Source organism: Bos indicus, chromosome 20 (assembly GCF_029378745.1).
Source record: "Bos indicus isolate NIAB-ARS_2022 breed Sahiwal x Tharparkar chromosome 20, NIAB-ARS_B.indTharparkar_mat_pri_1.0, whole genome shotgun sequence".
Taxonomy (NCBI): domain Eukaryota; kingdom Metazoa; phylum Chordata; class Mammalia; order Artiodactyla; family Bovidae; genus Bos; species Bos indicus.
The window spans coordinates 29248032-29269502 of record NC_091779.1 but is presented as its reverse complement, the minus strand read 5'-3'; the positions used below and the strand labels follow the sequence as shown (position 1 = coordinate 29269502).

Genomic DNA, 21471 nt, shown 5'->3' with positions numbered 1-21471 from the left:
CAAGATTTTCAAAATTAATTTTATCAAACATTAAGACCTGGCAAATCGAAGATCTTCATCCAGACAAAAATTAAACATTTTTGTTTGATTCAAGCAAAAATAATTTCTTGAATGAATTTCAAGAAATGAGACATTTCTTGAAAGAAACAAAAGCAAATATTACAAATGAACAGCAAGATTAATCCCTGTTCAGGTTGGTTTTTGTAAGTCAGTATCTCTTACCTCATCAGTTCAAGTAGCCCAGGATGCTTAGCAGTTGGCTTTTTTAAAAATAGCATTTAAGGAATAATTTTAGTGGAATTTATAAGAACTGGAAAGGAACTGGGTAAAAGAGACTAATGTAACACTAAATGTACTAAACAAATTACCAGTTAGGGATGTCGTATAGTTATGGCAATGCCTCTGAATTTCTCATCACAGCACATATATGGATAAGTAGCTAGAGATGTATGAATAAGGATATAAATTAAAATGCAAACATCATTTGTTGTTGTTGATTCACTAAGTCTTATCCCACTCTTTTGTGACCCCATGGACTGCAACCTCCAGGCTCTTCTGTCCATGGGAATTACCAGGCAAAAACACTGGAGTGGGTTGCCATTTCCTTCTCCAGGAGATATTCCAGACCCAGGGTTCCAACCTGCATCTCCTGTTTGGCAGGCAGATTCTTACCACTGAGTCACTTGGGAAGCCTGCAAACATTATTAAGGAGGATTTAAATATATAGAGAAAAGGGTACAGATATATTAATACATGCTTATGTTTTTAAGGAAGACTTAATACATATATATTATATATATAAATAAGAACATAGATATAAATGCAAAAGTGGTTAAAGAGGATTCAAAATAGTATTTAAAAATATAATTCATTTAAGAACATGACATGAAAAAGAAAGAAGATATAAGGAATTCACTCAACATTCTACATAATCATCATGTTAAATTGTTTAGTACCAATGTCAAATGTTAAAGCACAGCTGTTAACCCCATACCCCAAAATGACTAGTACCAGTCTTGTCCTGCATCCTCCTAATCTGGCTTCTCAGTTTTGGCCTTCCCAATTTGACTTCTGTTTTTCTACAGCTATGTCTCTTATCAGTCTTGCCACTTTTTATTGTCATGAGTTCAAATACTGATTTATAAATGACTTTTTACTTTAATTGGTGTGCTGTGACTATAGGTCTCTTTTTCTTGGAACTTCTCTTTCCTATTTTCTATAATCTATATAACATCAGGTATTAAAATGTGGTTTAAAACAGAAACTACAGAGTCAAATAGATATGCAGTCTAACCTTGATTTTATAATCTACTAAAGGTGTGAGAATGATTAATTGATTTAATCGCTAAAGATTTCAGTTTTCTGAACTGCAAAATGGAGAACAGTGTTTACCTCATTCTTACGCTGCAAGAAATAAATAAAATAGCATTTCTCAAAGTGCTAGGGCTTGTATACTATAAGCATGATAATGTAAACATAGGGTGCTTTTTTCTTATAATGGCTTTTCATTTCTTTATAACTTTCTTTGTACATAAATATACTTTGTTTTGCTGAGATGGATGAAAATTTTTTGAGAGCTTTAACATTGTTGTTGTTCAGCCTCTCAGTCATGTCCAACTCTTTTGCGACCCCACAGACTGCAGCACAACAGGCTTCCCTGTCCTTAACTATCTCCCAGAGCTTGCTCCAACTCATCTCCATTAAGTCAGTGATGCCATCAAAACATCTTGTTCTCTGTTGTCCCCTTCTCCTCCTGCCTCAATCTTTCTCAGCATCAGGGGCTTTTCTAATGAGTCAGCTCTTTGCATCAGGTGTTCAAAGAATTGGATCTTCAGCTTCAGTATTAGTCCTTCCAATGCATATTCAAGGTTGATTTCCTTTAGATTTGACTGGTTAGATCTCCTTGCAGTCCAAGGGACTCTCAAGAGTCTTCTCTAACACCACAGTTCAAAAGCATCAATTCTTCAGCACTCAGTCTTCTTTATGCTCCAGCTCTCACATGCATACACGACTACTAGAAAAACCATAGCTTTGATTATATGGACCTTTGTCAGCAAAGTAATGTCTCTGATTTTTAATATGCTGTTTAGGTTTCTCATAGATTTTCTTCCAAGGAGCAAATGTCTTTTCATTTTATGGCTGCAGTCACCATCGGCAGTGATTCTGGAGCCCAAGAAAATAAATATATCAATGTTTCCATTGTTTTCCCATCTATTTGCCATTAAGCAATGGGACCGGATGCCATGGTCTTAGCTTTTTACATGTTGAATTTTAAGCCAGCTTTTTCACTCTCCTATTTCACCTTCATCGAGAGGCTCTTTAGTTCTCTTTCTGCCATAAGTGTGGTGTCAACTGCATATGTGAGATTATTGGTATTTCTTCCAGCAATTTTTATTCCAGCTTGTGCTTCCTCCAGCACAGCATTCGCATAATGTACTCTGCATACAAGTTAAATATACAGGGTGACAATATATAGCCTTGACGTACTCTTTTCCCAATTTGGAACCAGTCTGTTGTTCCATGTCCAGTTCTAACTGTTGCTTCTTGACCTGCATACAGATTTCTTAGGAGGCAGGTCAGGTGGTCTGGTATTTCCATCTCTGTAAGAATTTTCCACAGTTTGTTGTGATCCACAGAGTTAAAGGCTTTGGAGTAGTCAAGGATGCAGAAGTAGGTATTTTTCTGGAATTCTCTTGCTTTTCCGATGATCCAATGGATAATGGCAATTTGATCTGTGGTTCCTCTGCCTTTTCTAAATCCAGCTTGAACACCTGGAAGATCTTGGTTCACATACTGTTGAAGCCTAACTTGGAGAATTTCACACATTACTTTGCTAGCATGAGTGCAATTGTGCAGTAGTTTGAACATTCTTTGACTTTGCCCTTCTTTGGAACTGGAATGAAAACTGACCTTTCCCAGTCCTGAGGCCACTGTTGAGTTTTCCAAATTTGTTGGCATATTCATAGCATCATCTTTCATATTTCCAAGGTCAAATGACACTGTTGAGATTCCCTATTGACTAAGAATTATCTTTTATGGTTGTTATCTCTTTATATCATTTATATTCACAATATAGAAAAAATTTCTGGTCTTTAAAGTTGAACATAAGACAATTATTTTCTATGTTCTACATTAGAGTTAAACGTGGAAAATACAATAAATAAATATGAAAGAAAACAGGAGCCAATTTTGTAGCAAAACTGTAGCCAAAAAGAAAAAAAAATTAGAAGAGGCATATTGCAAATGAAGGAGAGAATTTTTAAAATTTTAATAATTTATTTATTTGGCTGCATCAGGTTGAGTTGCAACATGTGGGATCTAGTTCCATGACAAGGGATAGAACCCAGGCCTCTGACAGTAAAAGCTCAGTGTCTTAGCCAATGAGCCACCAGGGATGTCCCAGGAAAAGTATTTTGTTCAACATCATAATGTAACAAATTTGACTTTGATAGATTAAATACACACACAGACCCAAATGAGTACATCCAGTGGTATTTAAAGAAAAACAAGTAAGACATTACAATTTTTCTTCATTAAATGTGCTTACCACTACACATATTAAGTAGTATATTTCCTAACATTATAATTATACAATTATATTCCATTTATGGATACCTAAAAATAATCCCTTTACTCTTTTAATAATGACAATTTCTATTTTTGGAAGATACCTAGAGAGAATTTAAAATGAAAATTATTTGCAAACTTAAATATTAGTTGGCATCAGTGGTGAATCATATTTTGGCAGCAGTGTTATTTAGTGCCTTTTATAACCATTCGTTCAGTCAGTAGTGAGTGTATATGAGCTTCTGTTTTTCTCCTCACCCCCTGCTCTCTTTGTATTGTCTTTATGTTTTGCTTCTTCAGTGATAAGAAAAGTGACATCAATAATCAATGAGAAAACACAGATTTAAAAAGTGAGTTGATCAAACTCCTTGATTTATTTTTTAGATTCTATCAGAAGTTAACATCTAGAACATTTCTCAAATTTTTGATGATAAGTAATTAGGTTATAACAAATTATTGTGTCTGGCACTGTTCAAGGCACAGGAAATAAAGTATAGAACAAAATCCAGACAAATTCGTTGACCTAATGGCATTAGCATTTACGTTACAGTGGGGGAAACAGACAAATAATAAGTGACAGATGTATGTGTGTTTGTGCTGGCCCATGTGTGTTTGTGTGTCTGCTGTTAAATTATTTAAAGATAAAATATAAACCAATTGAGTAATATATTAGGGTGGTGAGGGAAGGAAGGCTTCTGTAAGGCAGAGACCTTTAAGCAAATATAAATAAAATGAAGGAGAGATCCAGGTGGACACTAAGTCTCAAAGAAAAGAGTGAAAAGAATAAAGAATGGAGCAAGGAAGGGAGGGAAGAAAGTAGGGAGGAAAACACATAGGAATAAGACACAAAAGATAGAAGAAAAGACATTCTTCTTAACACGTGTTATAAACCCCTCTAGCCTTCAAACACAAAGCCTGAGCTTCAGTTTTTAGGAGATAAAAATGTATATTAAGATGTCAGTGTCATTTCCACAATAATAAACTATGGTTAATAACAGAACAGTCTGGGAAAGAGGAGGGTATTTGACTTATGCCAAAGTTAAAATTTTGTGAAAGTCTCATAAAATTTGCCTCTTATAAAATGTGAAACACAAGAGAAGGCAATTCTAATGCACAGTTAACTAATACTTTATTAAATGTAATATAATATAAAAAGAAAATATAAGAACTTAAGGAGAAAACAAATCTTTGTGAATATATATCATAAAAATATTCACCATTGTTTCAGTTCTTTGTGAGTGCAGAATTATGTATTTATATCAAAATGTATGCTCTTAAAATTAAAATAAAGTTAAGTACACTTAACTTTGGAAATCAAACTTCTATTTCACAGATTTTTATTTTATATTTACATCTTTCTATGGTAAAGTTTAAAGGGATATCTTTTCATGATATTTTCACTAGATGGAAGTACTATCTGAAATAGCATTGCATGTCATACATATCTCATTTGCTTTCATACTCATGTAACATGTCTTCATGTTTAACCACACTTAAAATTACATGTCTTGAGCACAGTAAACATTAAAATCATGTTGAAAGGGAGAAGAAGTTATTCTAAGTAATAGGCATTTTTAAAAGAACATAGGACTAGGATTTAGGGGTGTGTGTGTGTGTGTTTGGATGTGTACCTTTGAAATAAAATGTCTCAGTATACACAGAGTAAGATCTAAAAATAGGTGCTATAACATATACACCACTACCCCCACCCCCACCCCATGGAACATTTCCTGGAAATAAAATTTAGCTGTAGAAACAGGAACATAACATCTGATTTTATATCCACAGAAGCAAAATTTTATCTTACCAGTTAAGGAGGATAATTAGATCGCTCTAACATAAATATTTAGAACTTTTTTGGCAAAATGTAGAAAACACAGTATAAAGTAATATGAATTACTTACAACCATCTCATTTAGAGACACCCAGCAATCTGGTGGGAAGTCCTGCAGCAGTGGTACCAGGAACTGAAGACAGCCATCCCAGTGGCACAGGAGCAGCATCATGCCAATGAGGTTAAAAATTCTCACCACAGCACTGGCAAGATCATATGTCATGTGGAAAATCTGTTGACCAAAATAAAATCAATTCTTATAATCAATTTTTTTTAAAGTTAAGAATACTACCAATTTCAGTAGACTATCTGTGCTAGATTTATATACTAACTCTATTATATAGTGCTCACAGAATTAATTTCATAAACTGTCTCCCTTTTTGACATTTAACATTGTGTGTTCTAAAGTAATCTCACATTTTGGAGCTATCTCAAAACCTAACATGGGAAGAAACACAGAAATTTGGCTATTTTGACACCAGTTAATAAAAGAGGCTAATTAAAAATAGTCAAATCCATGTAGCTCCATCCTGATTTATCTACCTGATTAAAAAAACCACCATAATGTATGCAGTATTACTTTTGATGTATACAGGACTGTGTGTAGTTGGCTGGGCCCAATTTGATTGTCTGTTGGGCTCCAAAATCACCACAGATGGTGATTGCAGCCATGAAATTAAAAGACACTTACTCCTTGGAAGGAAGGTTATGACTAACCTAGACAGCATATTAAAAAGCAGAGATATTACTTTGACAACAAAGGTCCGTTTAGTCAAGGCTATGGTTTTTCCAGTGGTCATGTATGGATGTGAGAGTTGGACTGTGGAGAAAGCTGACTGCCAAAGAATTGATGCTTTTGAACTGTGGTGTTGGAGAAGATTCTTGAGCATCCCTTGGACTGCAAGGAGGTCCAACCAGACCATCCTAAAGGAGATCAGTCCTGGGTGTTCATTGGAAGGACTGATGCTGAAACTGAAACTCCAATACTTTGGCTACCTCATGCGAAGAGTTAACTCATTGGAAAAGACCCTAATGCTGGGAGGGATTGGGGGCAGGAGGAGAAGGGGACTACAGAGGATGAGATGGCTGGATGGCATCATCAACTCGATGGACATGAGTTTGAGTGAACTCCAGGAGTTGGTAACGGACAGAGAGGCCTGGTGTGCTACGATTCATGGGGTTGCAATGAGTCGAAATTGGCTGAGAGACTGAACTGAACTGAACTGAACTGAACTGAGCTCTTATAATTAATACACCTCAGCAGGTATAAACTTCACATGTGAACAGTTGCTGAGATAGTTATTTATTTATTTAATATTTATTTTTTATTGAGATAACACTGGTTAGTAACATATGTTTCATATATATGACATTTTATGTCTACTTCTGTATAGATTACAGCATGTCTATCCCCCAAATTTGGTTTCCATCCATCACCATAAAGTTTATCACCTTTACCCTTTTTGCCTGCTGCTGCTGCTAAGTCGCTTCAGTCGTGTCCGACTCTGTGTGACCCCATAGACAGCAGCCCACTAGGCTCCCCCGTCCCTGGGATTCTCCAGGCAAGAACACTGGAGTGGGTTGCCATTTCCTTCTCCAATGCATAAAAGTGAAAGGTGAAAGTGAAGTCACTCAGTCGTGTCCGACTCTTAGCGACCTCATGGACTGCAGCCCACTAGGCCCCTCCGTCCATGGGATTTTCCAGGCAAGAGTACTGGAGGGGTTGCCATTGCCTTCTCCACCCATTTTGCCTATCCCCTGCTATTTCCTTTCTGGTTACCCCTATTCTTCTCTGTATCTATGTGTCTGCTTTGTTTGTTCATTTGTTTTGTTATTTTTTGTTTATTTATTTATTTTTATGTTCCACATAGGAATGAAATAATATGGTATTAATCTTGCTTCATCTGACTTATTTCACTTGACATAATATCCTGAAGGTCCATCCATGTTGTTGCAAATGGTAAGAATTCAACTTTTTGATAGTTGAGCAGTATCCCACTGTATTTGTATACCACATCTATTTTATCCATTCATCCATGGATGGCCACTTAGGTTGTTTCCACATCTTGGTTATTATAAATAATATTGCTTGAATATAGGATGCATATATCTTTTAAGATTAGTGGTTTTCATATTCTTTGGATAAATACCCAGAAGTGGGATAGCTGAATCATGGTAGATTATTAATGGCCCTGTTAAAACCTTGCTCACAGAAGATTTGTAATGAGAAGACTGCTTCCTTATGGAGCACATATGTCTGCAGACAGTCACGCTAACCAGAGAAGGAAGCACCCGGTCTACTTTAAACAAAGCCAAACTTCTTATTGTCTAAGGGTCTTCCCTGGTGACTCAGGTGGTAACAAATCTGCCTGCAATGCGAGAGACCTGGGTTCGATCCTTGGTTTGGGAATACCTTGGAGAAGGGCATGGCAACCCACTCCAGTGTTCTCTCCTGGAGAATCCCCATGGACAGAGGAGTCTGGCGGGCTACAGTCCATGGGGTCACAAAGAGTCAGACACAACTGAGTGACTAAGCACAGCACAGCTTGTAGGGTAAGTCTCAGTGAAAACTTGACTCAACTTCTTGAACAAGTGGCTAACATCAATGATTAATATTTTCAGTTTTTTTCCATCTATGAGGTAGACATTCTAAAGTGATAAATTCCTATCTAAATTTATTCTTAGTGCCACTGCATGAAAGCCAGAAAACACAAAAACAACACTATAGATGCTACTCAGTGAATTGTTAAATGAATGAATGAGAATTTTGCAGAGAGTTAATAATAACAGCAAAAGTAACCTTCTGTGACTTTGAGAGTGTAAAGTTTTTGTTTTTGTCTTTTAAGATAGGAATTAAAAAAAAATAATCATTATTTGCTACCATCCAAGTAATCTGAATTTGAAACTGATTTGATTTCCAGAGTTGTGGGTAACAGAAAGACAGACCATTCTGACCCACTAGCAATATGTTTAAAGTGGTACTTATGAGTCAGCAGAATAAAAAATAATCAAAATACATTTTAAAGGTAGTGCTTTAATTTTATTTTCACCAAACTAAACTACAAAATAAGTCAGTGGAAGACTACTGTGCTTTACATTTGCCCAGATCAGAACATTATGTTGTTCATATGACTTCAAGGTGAGGAATGAGCTGGTTACAAATACTCACTGAATTCTTTTTTATAATATTATCATTCTAGAATTCTGTCCAGTTGGAGTCTAATAACTCTAGAGAGAATAGCTGGAAGAATATTTGATTAAGATAAGTTGATTCAGAATACCAAATCCTGCCCTAATATTTGCATAATTGTCCACCAGAAGTATAATTTTTTGTACTATTTTCCCCAGGAGCAATGCATAATCCACTCTGCTCTTAAAAAGGTCAAATCGTAGACTGTGCTCTATGCATATATCCATAAATTAGCAGAGTAATTCCACAGAGCTTCCACATTCATACTTGATAAGTTGAATTCAGGGTCCTCTCAATCTAATAATCAGCTATGAAATCAGTGAGTCTTAACCTATCCTTAAGTATTTGATTTACTTTACTATGGTTTACTTAACCAAAAAATCATCAAGAGTAATTCAAGACTTCTCATGGGATATATTGATCTCTTCTTTGTGGTTTCACAGATGGGAATCATTTAGAGGTTAGGTTGCTTCTGTGATCTCAGTTATCAATTGAAGGTTTCAAATATGCTTTCAGAATTCTTATTATTGTAACGTTAAGAAAATCAAATGGGCCAGAAGAGGCTCTCTTGACACAGAACATTCTTATTTTTAAGGTATTAAAATAAGGTCAGGTTCTTTGGTTTATCTTTATATATTTGTACTTGCATAACCTGTCACATCTTTTAAGATGGGAGAATCTCCATGTCATGTTGACAAAGAATATAAGAACACAAATAATTAGCTACTCAGTTCATTTCACACCTAACATATATCCAGAATTCAATATGTGGTAGTCCTAATCAATAGTAAAATAAGAATTTTAAGAGTCCTTTTGCACCTTTTGTAATTCTTAACTTGAAAGTTATCCAGGTTAGCCTACCATGCTTTAGGCAAAGTGCAGAAGGTTTCATCTGGTATATGAGAGAAGAGTAGGCTTCACAGAGGTCTTTTTGAACACTGACAATGACTATAGTCATTGGAGTAATTTTATCAGTTCCTACTCTAACCAGGATCTTATTTGAATGGCCAGCCCATAACCTTCAGAAAAGTCAACCAATTGGCCTCTCATCCTTATCAGTCTGTGTCCATAGTCAAAATGCAGTTACCTCCTCCTCATTTTCCCTTACCTATTATCAGATCCTCATGCTCTTGAGTGTTTTTTTTTTTGGGGGGGGGTGGTGCTTTCTTCTTTCCACTGTTACTTCCAAACTCCTACACTATCCATGAATTCTCTCATACCCTCAGCCTCATTATAGAATTCTTCCTCTCCTCTACTTTTCCTGAGATGTATGACTGCACCTCATCATCTCCTTAAAGACTCAGCTTCTCTGGTAACTTTCTCAAATAGAGTTGATTCAGTTCTTTCATAAGCCTTAGATTTTGATGACGATGCCCTCTTTTTCTCAGGTCTCCTTTGCCACTTTCAGATAGTTATTTTTCTAGGCATAGCAAAAAAAAAAAAAATTCCTTCTCTTCAGTGCCCACTCTATTTGGCTATTCCACCTGTACCTTCTCATTTCTAGCATCTTAACAACCTCTCAACCTCTACTCTCCACACATCTCCATTTATTAAAGGCTGTGTTTTTCCACTGTCTTTTTTCTGCAAAATGTCAATTTCTGAATAATCAAAACAGCCACTTTCTATACCTAAGCCAGTGAAAATTACTGGGTAGGAAACTGTAGATTCTGTTTAATATTTTTTAGAGGATTGTAACCCTATCTGAAGACTTCAGCTATGGTTATGTACTTCTTTATTCTTAGTACCTATGTTTTTCCCTCTTACCACCAAAATATCTTATATTTTCCCCTCGTTTCTCAGGTTTCCAAAGACCGTGACCATGCTGCTGAATTTCAGTTTAAATGTTACCTTTCCAAAGGAGACACATTCTTATGCCTCAGGTCCCTCACCTCTGATCCCTCATGCTTTCCAACAGACATATATCAACAGCTTTTCTTACTGACTTTTTCCTAGTATCAAAAGATGTGTCTTTTGATATTAATCTGATCTTCTTTTCTTCTTCAGGAGCCTAAATAATTAGTTCAGAGCTCTTAATCTATGAGTGGACATTTTTGTTAAACACTGAAAAAAACGAATTAATGTCAAAATTAAAATTTAAAAGCAAAGACATCTGTAATAACAGCCAACTGCAAATCCTCTTGGATGTCTCAGGAATGTCAAATTACTATAACTACTAGATTATGCTTTCTTCAGAATTGCTAACTTCTACATTGATTATACTCCACATATTTAGAAATAATAAAATTTCTCATCTCCTCAAAAATGTTTTTTTTTTAATTTTATTTTATTTTTAAACTTTACATAATTGTATTAGTTTTGCCAAATATCAAAATGAATCCATCACAGGTAAAATGTTTTAAATTGAAAATGTATCTTCACTTCCCAGGTACTTTCCTACTTTTTTTTTTTTTCCTTTATAGCCTTCTTGGTTCATCTTCTCAAAAAAGTCTCTTCACTGAAACTTTGAGACAGAAAGAGATCTGACCTGCTGTACTGGGTAAACTGGTTTTCTTTCCATAGTTACACATGCAAATTACCACCTGGTGCAAAATCTGATTTCCTGAAGGACATATTTGTCATAGCTACACTGTGCTTCTTCCCTCTCTCTCCTCCCCACATATTAGGGGAACTTAGAGATATTTAAAGCTAACTCCATTTCCCTACATGTGGAATTGAAACTTTAAAAAAGTATGTGCATCTATTTGAGCATTCTTTTTGAAGTTGTACAGATATCCTATCATTGCAGCTATAGAGAAGGTTATCTCTTACCACATGACTGCACAGTGAACTAAATAGTACTTATATAGTCAGAACAACTACATACTTACAGAAGTATAGTTATGGAATAGACTGTGTTAGTCATCAGTCATTGTCACTAAAAATACACAGCTGACTCTGCACGTCTTATTTTGAGCATATCCATGTAGTTCTTTAACAAACATATATATATTAATTAATATATATATGTTTCTCCTTATATATAATGAAAAAGAAATAAATTTTAGCCATTGCTGTTGTAAAAAAATTGTCATGTTTTCTAACTATGTTTTATCTTGACTAAGATAAACTTGACTATCACTATCGAAGTCTAGCTTGACTAGATTGTAGGAATTTGTTTCATTTCTTTGATACTGTAAAATATATCAGCCATTTCCTATCGTACATATTTTTACACAGGATTTTAATTCCTTATACCCCCAAATTTAGAAAAAGTATTTCTTCATGCATAAATTGTTCTTTGTTAGCCTTGCTAGCCTGAGAAAAAGCAGACATTATGAATTATGAAGAAAACATGGGAAAAGTAATATAATAATATGAATTCTTTGAAGATTTTTGGTAGGAAACAATGATAAGAAACAGCTACAGTGTAAACTATGAAAGTACAAACCTTGAAAATGGAAGCACAATGTCTAGTGGTACAGAGTTTTGCTCAGCAAAATTTGTTTTTTCTCCCACAGAGGTTACTCCTCTAACAATGAATTTGCATAATTGGGTCAGTGTTAATGAGTACCCAACTGAGATGAAGCATTTCTTCTAAGATCACTCATTTTCCTTGGAATTTAAACTCAATATAATCTCACAAATGGAAATAGGTCAGAAACAAAAATGCTTATGATAGGTTATATTTTGTTAATTGAATATACCCAAATCTTCACATTTTAAAACTCCTTAGGAAAAAATGGTACCTCTTTTTAACTTATATGAGGACTGCATAGTGTAACAGAACATCTAATTATTGGACAGGGCCCTAGAGAAATGAAAGAGCAAGCATAATCCCCATTTGCATAATTTACTTTAATAAGAAGTAGCTTACACATTGGGAAAATAAAATTACGAATGAATATTGAAAATGACCCTATTAAGAAGAGAGTTGAATGGATTAGTACTACAGAAAAAAATGAAATTAATTAAAATTAAGCAATTTAAGATCATTATTCCCCTTTTACAAATTTCAAATGACTGTAAACGTAGACAATATATACAAATTGTGCAACTACTAAAATACAGAAATGAAGAAAATAAAAACAAACACATATTGTATGATGGATCTTTAAACCTTATTTTAATCATGGTTGTGTGAAGACTATCTTCTGCTTAATACACCCTTATTTCATTAAGTCAGGACTTATTTTCATGAAGTTAGCACTAAGATATTGATTTAATGAAATATGTTTAATATTCTTCTGAACTTTTCCCCATAAAATTAAATATTTATAGTTATTTTTAATAAAAATCTTAATTTATTTTTATTGTCTAGTATACAGGTATAACAAAAATCAAGAAAATTATTAAGTGGCTATGTGTCTTTTTATGTGTAGAGAATGAAGGTGAAAAAAGTCAGACTAATTGGAATATTCTATCAATTCTGTATAGCTCCTGTGAATTAATTTAAATGATATTTCCCTAACATTGTGTTTTTGGGAGAGGTTTAGGGACTATTTCATTTAAAAACTAACATACTGCTAGTAACAGTCCCATATATATTTTTATAATTTCTCGTCAATCTTTTGTTTGCTCTCTCTCTTTTTTGTCTGTCTTACCAAATCCGTAATATCTTACATGCTTCAATAAGTACAAATGTAGTTATCTCTGCATTTTGAGCACAGATAGAAGTATTCTAGTTTTTATTACCATGTAGCTCATTTCCTCAGCATACAAAATCCATTGCATGAATTTATGCTTTTTGAAGGGTAAAAATATGCTATACAAAGAAATAGAGAAATGTACCTAATATTAGTAAGAACAAATGCTTTATTTTGAAGGCTTCAAATCAGTAATTTGTGTGTTAAAATTCATCTAAATAATGAACACACTTAAAACAGAGAGAAGACCACTTCAGTGTACAATCTCTGGTAACTGAACAATAAAAGCAAATGAAGCAAGGGATGTTTCAACTCATTTTATATACTCTGTAAGCTGTTTTCCCATAAGTAGTTATTCTATAAATATTACATAGTCAATAAACAGCTACTGAATTGCTTAAAAATTACGAAGTAAGAATGTGACATATTTTTCCATTCTACTCATTTATCATCTAGAAAGAATTTTTGTACTAACCCCCAGTTAAATAAATTCTATTAAATTGTCCACCTGACATGTATAAAATGCATAATATATTTCAGTGGTCTCTTGCTAACATATTTTAAGTATACTCCCAAATAATATTATATATTGTTATAGCTTCCATCTTCTATACATTTTGTGAGAAAGAATCTACTTCAATATTTTTGGCCTCACAATCATGAAATTTGTTATATTCACAAGTGATGATGAATGTTTGGCATCTCAAACAACTTTTTTGGCTTAAAATATTGAAAATTGTAGTGTTCAAAGTGTGATAAAAAATCTTTAAAATTTGTCATGTACATACGCATGGAATGTTAAATTGCTTGGTATATAATATATGGTTTTCAAATCTTTGAGCAATTATTTTATTAAATAACAAAGTTAATATGAAATCAAATTACACTTACTAGCCAAAAGTTTTGCCAAGTAAAGGACTTAAAGAACTTGTCTATTGGGCAAATGCATAACTTCCTAAGACTGAAGTTCTGCATTAATCAGTTTCTAAAAATTTGCCTTGACTTTTCCACTAAAAAAATGGGGTAAAAGAGTTCTGAAATACATAGTACATGCAAAATTCCACAAACTTTTACTTTACAAATTAAAAAGTACAATTTTTAAAGAAGTGAAACACACAAGAAAGTCAACATCACACACACACACACACACACACACACACACACACGTCACATCAAAGAGAAGCCAGAGGTAAAATACTATTTTATATAAGTACTTTGTTGATTAAACAAATAAAATAAAGTATAATAAAACTAATGGTAACAAATATATGGTAAAATAAGACAAGGTAGAAGCCATCATATTTAGATAAATTGCATAATGTGCTTCTCAACATCTGCAGCCTCTATTCATCAATCATAGTCTAGAGAGTTCATGTGCAACCAGCACATACCCCCAGAAGCAAGATAAAGGGAAGCTAGCGTCTGGGGAAAAAAAAAAAAAAACTGTTAAGATGAAAATAATGCTTCTTCATAATTTTTTAATAGTAGCCATCCGTTACATCATGCATTGGTGTCATCTAGCTAATTAGATGAGCCAGCTAAGTTCAAATTACTAATTTATTTGAGTGGATTTGTGTCAGTGATGATCTGGAAAAGAAAGTGGTGCTGGTTCACTGTCTTGGCAAATGCCTTGGAAAGAAATCACTAAATACATGATTTGTGGCATGAAGCCAATAAAATAGAACTATGAATCTTAGTGAATAAACCACACCTTGTGCCATTTGATGAAACCTAATAAGTGAGATGGAGAAGGCAATGGCACCCCACTCTAGTACTCTTGCCTGGAAAATCCCATGGATGGAGGAGCCTGGTGGGCTGCAGTCCACGGGGTCACGAAGAGTCGAACTGAACTGAACGACTTCACTTTCACTTTTCCCTTTCATACATTGGAGAAGGAAATGGCAACCCACTCCAGTGTTCTTGCCTGGAGAATCCCAGGGACGGGGGAGCCTAGTGGGCTGCTGTCTATGGGGTCACACAGAGTCGGACACAACTGAAGTGACTTAGCAGCAATAAGTGGTAAGGGGCTTCCCTTGTGGCTCTTCTTCCCAGTGGTAAAGAATCCTCCTGCCAATGCAGGAGGTGCAGGAGATGTGGATTTGACTCCTGGGTCAGGAATATCCTCTGGAAAAGGAAATAGCAACCCACTCCACATTTCTTGCTTGAGAAACTCCATGGAGAAGCCTGGCAGGCTAGAGTCCAGGGAGTTGCAAAATGTTGTGCACAACTGAGCAACTAAGCACACACACAATAAATAAGAAAGATATAGTATTATTGCAACTTCCTAAAAAGAAACTAAAACACTATTATTATTTCTGGGTCATGCTACGTGGCTTGTGGGATCTTAGTTCCCTGACCAGAAATCGAATTTAGTGACCCCTGCAGTGGAAGTGCTGAGTCCTAACCACTGGACCACCAGGCAATTCTCAGAAACTAAACTTTAAAAATAAACAAGAGTTGGCAAAGTTGTTAGCAACTACAAGAAACATTTGAGTAAGATTTGATCTATTGGAAAATAGCATGATTTCTTATTAACTAGTTGGACACCTTTCAGAACTAAATATCCATTATAATCAATGCACAGGATAGTACATCATGATATTTGGTAGACCACATGAAGTGCTGAAAATATTTAAGTATCAGATTTATTCTAAGAATCACATAAATTGATATATGTGGCATGCTCAGTCACTTCAGTCGTGTCTCTTTGCGATACTACAGATTGTAGCCCACCAGGTTCTTCTGTTCATGGAATATTCCAGGCAAGATTACTGGAGTGGGTTGCCATGCCCTCCTCCAGGGGCTCTTCCCAGATCAGGGATAAATCCCATGTCTCTCCTGTTTCCTGCACTGCAGGCTGATTCCTTACCACTGAGCCACTAGGAAAGCCCAATATATGTGGACATAACCTTAAAACCAATAAGCTATTTTTGTATAAATTTGATTTTTCTTATCACCCCCCAAAACCACCTATCAAATAATGGCCCTATGCAGAAAACAATGCTAAGCTCAGAATTCTCTGGTGCTCATCGATCACCTCCACCACACACTCACACACACCTGTTTTGTTCCCCCCACCCCCCAGACTCCTTCCACCTGTGTTAAGAAGGACTCATTTTTCTCTATACCTGCTGAAGTGATATCATAATTATTGTTTCCTTTAATGCATCTTCCAGTATTCATACTTAATCTCAGTTTATACCTTTATTTGGAGAAGGAAATGGCAACCCACTCCAGCATTCTTGCCTGGAAAAATTCCATGGACTGAGGAGCCTGGTGGGCAACAGTCCATGGGGTTACAAAGAGTCAGCCATGACTGAGCAACTGAGCACATACTTTTATTTGGGGGCGGGGAGTGTGGTAAGGGCAGTAAGCACATGGGTAAGTATCTTTCTCTCTTACTCTGTTGAGAATAGCTTGTCTGGGTATAGAATTCTAGATTGAAAAGCACTTCCTTCACTTTATTTGAAGACTTGACTCCATTCCTCCTAGAATAGTGAAAATGTATCTTTCTCCAATTATAGGTTTAATCTCTTGAGTGAAAAGATGATCAATTTTTTATGGAAATAAATGAAAACTTCCCCAATTAGTGTGTGTGTGGGGGGGTGCACATTGTGAGAGATGGGTTAGACCTTAAATGAAGCATCTTTCTTGTGATAGCCCTATTGCTCAATTACATTCTGCATTATGCTTTCTAACTCCAACTATAAATGTCTCAAAGCTTTCACAGTACAGACTGGCTCTCATGTCCTTTTCAGACTCTTTTGCAGCACATTCCAGAATGCAATTTTGTCTCCTTGTGCCATCTCTCATTCTGCTCCCTTTGGTTTTCAATCTTTTAAAATTTTTGACTTTTTCTCTTCTCAATAAGCGTCTTCGGCTCTTGTTCCCTTCTGTGTTATACATGCATTTCTTTTTTTCATTTTGATTCTTCAAGTGGTTTGGAGTGTAAGACAGACAGAAGGCCAAGCTATGTGTCTTATCTATCTTCTGGAGTCAGAATTCTTTATTTTATAATGTGCCTTTCTGTGAACCTCTAATATCAAATAACTTGTTTTAGACACTAAGTTGTATCTGACTCTTTTTTGACCCCTTGATCTGCAGCCAACAGGCTCCTCTATCCATGTGATTTCCCAGGCAAGAATACTGCAGTGGGTTGTCATTTCCTACTCCAGATAAAAGAACTTACACAAACCAAATCATAATTGCATAGTCTTTCTGGATTGACTGATTTGTTCTAATGATCTGTCAATCTAATCAAATGCCAAAAAAATACTGACTAGTTTATCTTTGTAGCATATTTTTCAGCCTAAGTGGCCACCTATCAATGACTATCCTTGTAAATAATTCGTATTTCACACACTTATATTTAAAAATATACTTAGAATCACTTTGTCAAGTCCCTCTTCCACTCACAAAATCATGTTAGGCTTTGTTGTAATTGATTGAATTTGTGTTTCTCATTGTTTTTTCAATATTACTTACCTCATATCTCCAACTCTAGCCTCATCGTCTTTGAAAATATAGTCTACTTGGTATCTAGACTTATCATTTTATTGTTCGAACTTGATCATAGAAGTCCCCTGCTTGAACTTTTGCAAGAAATCCAGAGAAGCTTCATGATGTTCAAACTCTAAAGGTTCCTTATGATCTGCCCTCCGTCTACCATTTCACTGTCATCTCTCATCCTTCCTCTGAAAGTATTCCATGCTTTGGGAAGACAAAAATGTTATAGAAGTACTGACACTAGTGGTAAAGAACCTACCTATCAAGGCAGTAGATGTAAAGGACACAGGTTCTATCCCTGTGTCAGGAAGATCCCCTAGAGGAGGACATGGCAACCCACTCCAGTATTCTTGCCTGGAGAATCCCTTGGACAGAAGAGCCTGGAGGGTACAGTCCATATGGTCACAAGTGGTTGGACACGACTGAAGTGACTTAGTATGCATGCACCCTTTCCACAACATGATTGCATCCCTTGACATAATATTCTTTCCTGGTATAGTTTCTTTCATTCTATCCCTTTTCTAACTGATGAATTTATTCATACTTCAAAACTTGGCTCAAATATCACTTGCTCAGGAAAGACTTGTTTAATCTCTCCAGGGAAAGAATTAAGAGTTTCCTCCCACAGGATCTAGTCCACGTCTCTTCAAGTTATTTAATACTTGACTATAATTATGTGTTTATATATTTGTGTCCTCACTAGATTGTGAGCCCCTAGAGGTCAAGGACTGTATTCACAAAGCAAAAACTTAATACATGTTTACAAAGTAGAATGAAGTGCATAAGAGAAGAAAAAAGGTAGGAAAAGAAGAATGGATGGTAGGGAGGAAGGAAAAGTGGAAAGGATGGAGGGAAGGAGGGACAGAGGGAAGGAAAAAGGAAGGGGTTACCAGTTTAGAAATAAGTGGCTTGCTTTACTATATGGGAACTTTAGGATTATTATATATTTTTCCAATTTTTGTGTGTGTGTTTATGACACAATGGAATTTTTATTTGAAGAGAATCATCATCATGTACTTGTAATGAAATAAATTGATATACAAATTCACGTAATTCCAGAATATCTGTCAATCTTTGTCACATCCTGGTTACACAATCAATGTCGATAGAGACATTTTCATCACTGTAGCTTGTCCTTCACTCAAGCTTTAATTACAAAAATTTACTTCTCTAACAACATTTTTCTATCTAGTTTTTTCCCCTCACTGTATTACTCTCACTGAACTTTCTTTCAATTGCTTGAGATAAGCAGTCTTGGAAAAGTTCTATTTTCTTTCATTCTCTGCCTGCTCATCATCACTTCCATCATTATCCAGTCTGACACAAAAATCTATTATTTCAACCAGTATCTCTCAAAGTAGTTAATTGTCTTCTTCTCCACTCTGTTCTCATGGTAATACACTGTTTCAAAATTAACTGTCCACAAGATCACTCTTGTGTATGAGCTTCTATATATAATAGATAGAAGTCCCCAAATGTATGGCCAGCTCATGGTTTTAACATCAACAAGGTTGTCAAAGCTGTTTAGTGGGATTGGCATGTTCTTAGGAAGGAATGATGCTAAAGCTGAAACTCCAGTACTTTGGACACCTCATGCGAAGAGTTGACTCATTGGAAAAGACTGATGCTGGGAGGGATTGGGGGCAGGACGAAAAGGGGACAACAGAGGATGAGATGGCTGGATGGCATCACTGACTCGATGGACATGAGTCTGAGTGAACTCCGGGAGTTGGTGATGGACAGGGAGGCCTGGCGTGCTGTGATTCATGGGGTCGCAAAGAGTCGGACACAACTGAGCGACTGAACTGACTGACTGACTGAGGTTGGTCATAGCTTTTCTTCCAAGGAGTAAGCATCTTTTAATTTCATAGCTGCAGTCACTGTCTGTAGTGATTTTGGAGCCCCAAAAAATAAAGTCTCTCACTGTTTCCATTGTTTCCCCATGTATCTGCCATGAACTGATGGGACCAGACGCTGTGGTCTTAGTTTTCTGAATGATTAGTTTTAAGCCAACTTTTTCACTCTCCTCTTTAATTTCATCAAGAGTCTCTTTAGTTCTTTACTTTCTGCCATAATAATGGTGTCATCTGCATATATGAGGTTATTGATATTTCTCCCGGCAATCTTGATTCCAGCTTGAGCTTCACCCAGTCCAGCATTTCTCATGATGTACTCTGCATAGAAGTTAAATAAGCAGGATGACAATATACAGCCTTGACATACTCCTTTCCCGATTTGGAACCAATCTGTTCCATGTCCAGTTCTAACTGTTGCTTCTTGACCTGCATACAGATTTCTCTGGAGGCAGGTCAGGTGGGGTATTCTTATCTGTTGAAGAATTTTCCATAGTTTGTTGTGATCCACACAGTCAAAGAATTTGGCTTAGTCCATAAAGCAGAAGTAGATGTTTTTCTGGAATGCTCTTTTTTGATGATCCAACAGATTTTTGGCAATTTGATCTCTGGTTCCTCTGCTTTTTCTAAATCCAGCTTGAACATGTGGAAGTTTACAGTTCACATACTGTTAAAGCCTGGCTTGGAGAATTTTGAGCATTACTTGGCTAGCTTGTTAGATGAGTGCAATTGTGCGGTAGTTTGAACATTATTCAGCATTGCCTTTCTTTGGATTGGAATGAAAATTGACCTTTTCCAGTCCTGTAGCCACTGCTGAGTTTTCCAAATTTGTTGGCATATTGAGTGCAGCACTTTCACAGCATCATCTTTTAGGATTTGAAATAGCTCAACTGGAATTCCCTCACCTCCACTAGCTTTGTTCATAGTGATGATTCCTAAGGCCCACTTGACTTCGAATTCCAGGATGTCTGGCTCTAGGTGAGTGATCACACCATCGTCGTTATCTGAGTCATGAAGACTTTTTTTGTATAGTTCTTCTGTGTTTCTTGCCACCTCTTCTTAATATATTCTGTTTCTGTTAGGCCCATACCATTTCTGTCCTTTATAGTGCCCATCTTTGCATGAAATGTTCCCTTGGTATCTCTAATTTTCTTAATGTGATCTCTAGTCTTTCCCATTCTATTGTTGTCCTCTATTTCTTTGCACTGGGCACTAAGGAAGGCTTTCTTATCTTTCCTTGCTATTCTTTGGAACTCTGTACTCAAATGGGTATATCTTTCCTTTTCTCCTTTGCCTTTAGCGTCTCTTCTCAGATATTTGTAAGGCCTTTAGCCTTTGCCTTTAGCGTCTCTTCTCAGATATTTGTAAGGCCTCCTCAGGCAATCGTTTTGCCTTTTTGCATTTCTTTTTCTTGGGGATGGTCTTGACTACTGCCTACTGTACAATGTCACGAACCTCTATCCGTAGTTCTTCAGGCACTCTATCGGATCTATATTCATTGAATCTATTTGTCACTTCCACTGTATAATCCTAAGGGATTTGATTTAGGTCATACCTGAATGGTCTAGTGCTTTATTTTCCTAATTTTGTAGAAACTAGTCAAATCTATGATTTTTTGTTGTTTGAGTATCAATAATGCAATAGTGATGGGTATAAAGAGGGTGTAAAATAAACTAATGATTAATTAAATTTTGATTCCACATAATAATTGTGTGAAAATAGTTTTAATTACCTTCATGGTCATTTTCATATGTTCTATAATAATAAAATTGCTATTAAGCAGAAGAACTTTGTTTCTATGTTCTGATTACATGATATGCTAGAATAATTTTTAAAATATTGCAGAATTGTCAATATTCTCTTTTTGACGGTACAGACTATTTTGAGTTTTTGAGACTGTTTTGAATCAACCAAAAATATTGTTCACTTGTGATATCG

General features: G+C 35.7%; 1 protein-coding gene across 1 annotated transcript in view; it reads right to left on the bottom strand.

Annotated features, from left to right (window-relative positions):
- The window catches only part of HCN1 (hyperpolarization activated cyclic nucleotide gated potassium channel 1), a 453436-nt gene that overhangs the window by 205828 nt on the left and 226137 nt on the right, over positions 1-21471 (bottom strand). The window contains exon 3 of the mRNA XM_070774701.1: positions 5472-5633. Within this exon, the coding sequence (XP_070630802.1) occupies positions 5472-5633 (162 nt within the window). The remainder of the gene's footprint in view (positions 1-5471; positions 5634-21471) is intronic.